The sequence below is a fragment of the Phacochoerus africanus genome, chromosome 12 (assembly GCF_016906955.1).
Source record: "Phacochoerus africanus isolate WHEZ1 chromosome 12, ROS_Pafr_v1, whole genome shotgun sequence".
Classification (NCBI taxonomy): domain Eukaryota; kingdom Metazoa; phylum Chordata; class Mammalia; order Artiodactyla; family Suidae; genus Phacochoerus; species Phacochoerus africanus.
In genome coordinates this window covers 8,811,732-8,817,731 of record NC_062555.1, presented here as the reverse complement: position 1 = coordinate 8,817,731, position 6,000 = coordinate 8,811,732, and the positions used below count along the sequence as shown (strand labels likewise).

Below are 6,000 nucleotides of genomic sequence, written 5' to 3'. Positions count from 1 at the left end.
TTCATAGAATTAAATTAAATATAGAAATAGAATGGTTCATTTAAAGCTCTGTGACACAGTGAAAAGAAGATAGATTCACTGCAGAAAATTTGTGTTAGAATCTTGGTCTTTTAACTTTTGGGTTTGTGATCTTAGGGAATTTGAAAAACCACCTTGAGCCTCTGTTTTTTTTTTTTTCCCCACCAAGAAAATGAGAATAATAATCTATAACCTAGTGTTGTCAGAATTAAATGAAAAGAATATTTGCTATGATACCAGTAGGGTAATGTTTAATGCCTTGTGTATATTTTCAACTGAATTACCTACGATAGCCAAAACAAAACAAAAAATCAGGTGCATAAAGGAAGAAAATCAGCTACCCAGATACTGAGGGAAAAATTATGCCATGCTTATCATTATTTTGAATAAATATCTGTTGTCTGAACCACCTGTTCTTAAAATGCTTTGGAATCTAAAAAAACAGTTGGAGAATCCAGAATATGGGTGTGATGTTTTTGTGATCAATCTTATTCTTTTCATTCAAGTTATGAGATCCCTTCTCTGCGCCCTGAGAAATGACTTCACAGCCTCAACAGGGAAGCTGGGCTGGACAGTACATTTGATTACTTTATAGGACATGTTTATGAAATACTTAGACAAGAGCTGAGTGAAAATATCATAACCATACTTCACAGATCATCCATATATTAAAACAAAAATGCAATTTAAATTCATAGCTAAAAAGTACTAATTATATAACTACTGTCACACCAGGAGTCATATGGGAATTTCAAACCAAAATTAGTTTGTATTGAAAGTTTGTTCTTTAAAATATATTTTGGTAAGAGTAGTTTCTCTGAGATGAAAAATATTTGAATTCGTTTTTTGATCATTTATTTTACACCAACACCTTACAATTTGTGAATTCTAAAAATGTTATTTTATTGACATTGGTCGAGTGTTGGAAGAACTAGGGTTTCAGTACTTGGAATGGAAATGATTGTGCAGAGTACACTGATGGCTGGTTAGTGTAATGTTGAGAAAGAATGACAAAGTACGTTGCGAAGTTAATCAAGGGTTTACTTTCTCCATAATGTTCTTATAGTCACATTGACTCTTCTGTATGTTTGCCAAAATGTTTTGATATTTAGCTGGGAATTACTTTTGTCTGTTATTCATAATAACGATGATGTCTCTAGGAATGGTTTATAAGTATTGGTAGTAAATACAGCACTGCCATTTTGCTGCTCAGCACAAAAATACAACTGAATCCTAAGCATTCTACCTAGGTGGGTTTTCCTTAAAGGCTGTTGAAAGGGATCTTCAAATGTTTCCATCAAAAAGTCTTGGTGAATTTTCCCCAGGTTCTAACAAGCTATATCTAAATAGAACTCATTTCATGGAAAAAAGGAATCCCACAGCACTTCTTTTTAATAACTGTTCAGCTACAAAATTTTATTGGTATCTTTTTATGTTCCCTCTAGAGGATGTAATGCACAAAAGCATTGCCACGGAACATATAAAATTACAAATGAAATTTATTGTAAAAAGTAGAATGTCTTCTAGACTGGTGTCAGTATTTATTTCATTCATAAACCAAAACTGCAGTATAATATATTCATTGTCAGCAAGTTCATGTGTGTAAGTTGCCATCCAATGTTATTGACTGATATAAGACAGATATTGAAAAGACAATTGAAATGTACTCTTCCAAACATAACGTGTTCCACAAAAGCACTGTAAAAACTCCTTCAAGGTTTTGGGTTGTGCTTGACATTTATGGTTAACTACATAATTTGGTCGTGTCATAATCCACCGTGTTTGGCAATTTGGCATTAAACGCCTGCAGGGCAGCTTGGATCCTCACCACCTCACTCGTAGACAGCTTGAGTCTATGACGAAGCAAGCAGGAGAAAAGATCTAGACGACGCTGACCGGGCGGGGAGAGTTTATTTACACGGTCTCTTATCTCCAGAAGCTGCAAAAGTGCTGAGTCCTGGGATCCCTGAGTGTAGGGGTAGTCCAGCTGCAGGATCAGGTCCCGAATCGCTTCCGGGTCAAAGTGCATGCTGTAGCCAAACACTTGGATGTTATTGATTTTCATGTAACCCAGGTTCCGGGAAGGGTCGATAAACTCCAGAGGTTCGTAGTAAATGCTCTCATTGCCATTGGGGCCGTTGGACTTGATGCGACTCCTCAGGTAGATGTGCACCGTCTCAAAAAACGTCTTCCACTTGTTCCCCAGAGTCAGCGACCAGTTGTAACACTGCAGGGGCAGGTCCAGCTTAGTCCGCTCCCAGTCGGGAAAGCTGTTTTCATTCACAGGCATAAACCAGCTCTCAGAGTGGCTGCCTCCGAAGGGATTGACGTAAACGGCCAGCACCGGCTCCAGGGTGCTGTTTTTCGTTAAGCAGATCTGCAGAGAGAGACCCAAGATCATGTGGACCAGGCTGGACTTGTACTTGTTGCTCTTCAAAGTGAGCAGCATCCGCTTCCGCCAGGACGGGTCGAACCAGCTGTTGAGGCGCATGTCGTTGCTGATGAAGATGGCATGGACCTCTATTCGTCTGTCCGTTTTCTGCAGCAGGTACTTCATCTCGAGGTCTTGCAGGTCCGTCTCGAAGCCGATGTAGTGATCGGTAGACTCGGCCACCTCGGGCTTGCAGAGCCCCTGGCTCAGCATGTAGCCCGTGTTGCAGGCGCCACAGCGCGTGCGGTTGTCGGGGGCGCAGGTGAGGCAGGCGGCCGCGTCGCCCACGGTGCAGGGCAGGAAGGTGGTGCAGACCACCTGGTCGTTGGGACACGTGCACGAGTGTGTCTCCTCAGAAAAGCTGCCCAGGAGGCCGTTCTCATTGCAGTAGAGAAAAGACTGGATGCGCGTGAGCCAGTAGGTTGAGGTTCTAGAAATGCAAAACAAAAGGAATCTATGTAAACTACAAAGACATTCAGTGTGTGTGTGTGTGTGTGTCCCCGGCAGTCAAGTAACCTTAAGTCTGAAAGCTTCACTGTCACTTTTTTACGTTCTTTCCAGTTCTTCATTTAACTGAAATAAAAAATCCATATAGTTCATAGTTGAAAAAACATATATAAATATATTGCCTGTATTTATATTATATATATATATATTTTAATTCATCACTGCACAAGCTTAGATAAAGATAGATACACTTGGAGGTTCCATGGGGCCCGGTGGAAATGAATCTGACCAGGAACCATGAGGTTGTGGGTTCAATCCCTGGCCTTGCTCAGTGGGTTGAGGATCAGGTGTTGCCGTGAGCTGTGGTGTAGCTCACAGATGCGGCTCGGATTTGGCATTGCTGTGACCTTGGCATAGGTCAACAGCTGTAGCTTTGATTCAACCTGGGAACTTCCATATGCTAAGGGTGTGGCCCTAAAAAGCGGGGCGGGGGTGGGGGGGATAGATACACTTGATTTGAACTGAAAAACAGCATGAAATACTTTCTCAAGAGACCACATGGGCTTTTACTAGTGTACTTGGAAGCTGCTTGCGAATATAAATGGGTTGGTTATAGTTTTGAAATGATGCCACACCACAGCAACTAAAAGTGATTTTTATCATCAAATATCTAGAGTAGAATTCGAGCGTATAAATGACGATTGTTCCTTCATTCACTCTTAGCTTCATGGAGCCCTAATGCTGCAGGAAGCCTAAATAGGAAGTAAAACAAAAATAAAAGAAAAATAACTCTAAATTGTCAGTCAATGGATTTAAATTCTAGGGTTTCATCAACACTGAAAGAACAAGTACCCACTGAGAAGGAAAATATTATTAAAACATGCTTGATTTTTATCCTTCCAGGCTGCTCAAGAAAATTGTTGAAAATATCTCATTAAAACCAACTAGAAGTTGTTTTAATAAGGGTTAAGTGCGTTAGTTGAATGTGTTTGATTTGAATCATTAACATTTTTTCTTATTTATATCCAAAATCAGGCTAATCGTGATGCAAATTTAAGATCTACTTTTCCTGTTTTCCCACATTACTCAAATTCCTTCGTGTTTAAAAATCTCAGGAAAATAAGGAAAAGCGTGTGGCCCTGTGATCAGATAATTGATTTTGTTTGTTTGTTTTTTGTCTTTTTGCCATTTCTTGGGCCATTCCGGCAGCATATGGAGGTTCCCAGGCTAGGGGTCCAATTGGAGCTGTAGCTGCCGGCCTACACCACAGCTCACGGCAACGCTGGATCCTTAACCCCCTGAGCAAGGCCAGGGATCGAACCCGAAACCTCATGGTTCCTAGTCGGATTTGCCAACCACTGAGCCACGACGGGAACTCCCAGATAATTGTTTTTATCATGCTGCTTTCTCATACTAGTTACATGATCATGGAAAAGTTGAAAGGCCTCTCTCGCTTGCAGTTCTCTCATGTGAGAAATGGGAATGGCAGTAACAGCTTCCATATTGAGTTCTTGTGAGAAATAGGCTCAGACGGTATGCATGGTTTCAGTCTTGTATAGAACATGTGTCCCAGTAGACACTCAAAAATCATATCTATTTTTGGTATCCTTTCCAGTGTTCATTATTTAGCATATACGAGCTTTTCTATAAATCGTATGTATTGTACTCAATCCTGTAGGTTTATTACACTGCTGCTCTTTTAAAGAATTTGTATATGCTGGATACTGGTAAATACAGGTATTAATCCTTGTAAACAATATTTTATTATGGTATTGAGTGCAATATTTGCACTATATACTCATTTTTGTATATTCATTTTTGGGCCCTTGCTCATTCTCCCCTTGCAGTGTAACACTTACAAAAAACAAACAAACAAACAAAAAACTCCCTTTTTTTCCAAATAAATTCAATGACTCCTTTATTCCTCTCATAACACTTACTTATTCCTCCTTACAGTGCCTTTTCCCACTTAAAATGTTATATTGTGTACTTACTTGTTTATACTCCATTTATCCCATTAGATATAATATCCAACTTGCCAGAATCGTGCATGCTTTGGTTATAGCTTTATATCCCACTGCCCTGCAGAATGCTGAGAAATCACAGCCCTCTGATATTTAATGAATATTAGGTCAAATGCATAGATGAATTAAAGGAACATTTCCTCATAAGCCTATTTTTAACTGAAATTTAGAGCCCTAGACTACATACCTAATATAGTTATGAAGACCTAAATCACATGTTGCAGGAAGTCCGATACATAACATATATTTTGACATTTGCACAAATAAATCTACATAAAAATCTGAATAAAATTTAAAATAAAATATAAAAAAAAAAACCATTTCTCTTCCCGAGTCCCTAAATGTAACTCTTTTCTGTAGACCCAGAAGAAAATGTAAAACCAAGCTGAAGCCAACCAAAACACGAAACTTTTTCTTCTTAATTATTTCTCACACTGAAAAACACTGACTGGAACACTTAATACCTTCATATCTAACTTTCCCAAGATACTTTAAAAATCAGTGCTTAGGAAAGCTCTCCCATGAGGGTGCCCAGGGTTGTGAAATAGCCATTTGGCACTTCCTGAGCCATCATCTCTATATAAGTATCTTTCCTCCTCTCCTCTGGTTCTTTGTTTTCTTGCTGCAGAAAAAATGTGCAAAAAGCCTCCTCCCTTTTCTGGCTTAGAAAATAGCTTGATTCATTATTTCTGCATTCAGCCTCTGAAGATAGAAATTATTAATGATTTGTTACCTGTAGTTACTGACATATTTATTTCATCAGTTCGTTCTCAATGAACTAATCACCCTCCCTCTTGTCTCCCTTCTCTTTCCCTTTCCTTCCTTCCTTTTTTTTTTTTTTTACTTTTTTATAATCCTCTTTCCCTTTCTCCCTTCTTTTCCTCTCTTCGTTTCTGTAGTTCTGTTTATATCTAACATAACAATATAAAATATATATCCTATCTGGATTGAAAACGGTATTTTCTCCCCTAGAACCAAAGCATAAATTCCCTGAGCCAATTCATCTCTCACTCTACGCTCTCATCATGTTTTCAAATCATAAGAACAAACAAAAAATGAAATAAATAGACCTAAGGCTAG

General features: G+C 38.9%; 1 protein-coding gene across 1 annotated transcript in view; it reads right to left on the bottom strand.

The window, feature by feature from the left end:
• Window positions 1-1,403: 1,403 nt before the first annotated feature.
• BRINP3 (BMP/retinoic acid inducible neural specific 3) overlaps window positions 1,404-6,000 on the bottom strand; it is a 195,530-nt gene continuing 190,933 nt past the window's right edge. Inside the window, exon 7 of the mRNA XM_047754623.1 lies at window positions 1,404-2,879. Coding sequence (XP_047610579.1) covers window positions 1,763-2,879 — 1,117 coding nt within the window. The 3' untranslated portion in view covers window positions 1,404-1,762. The remainder of the gene's footprint in view (window positions 2,880-6,000) is intronic.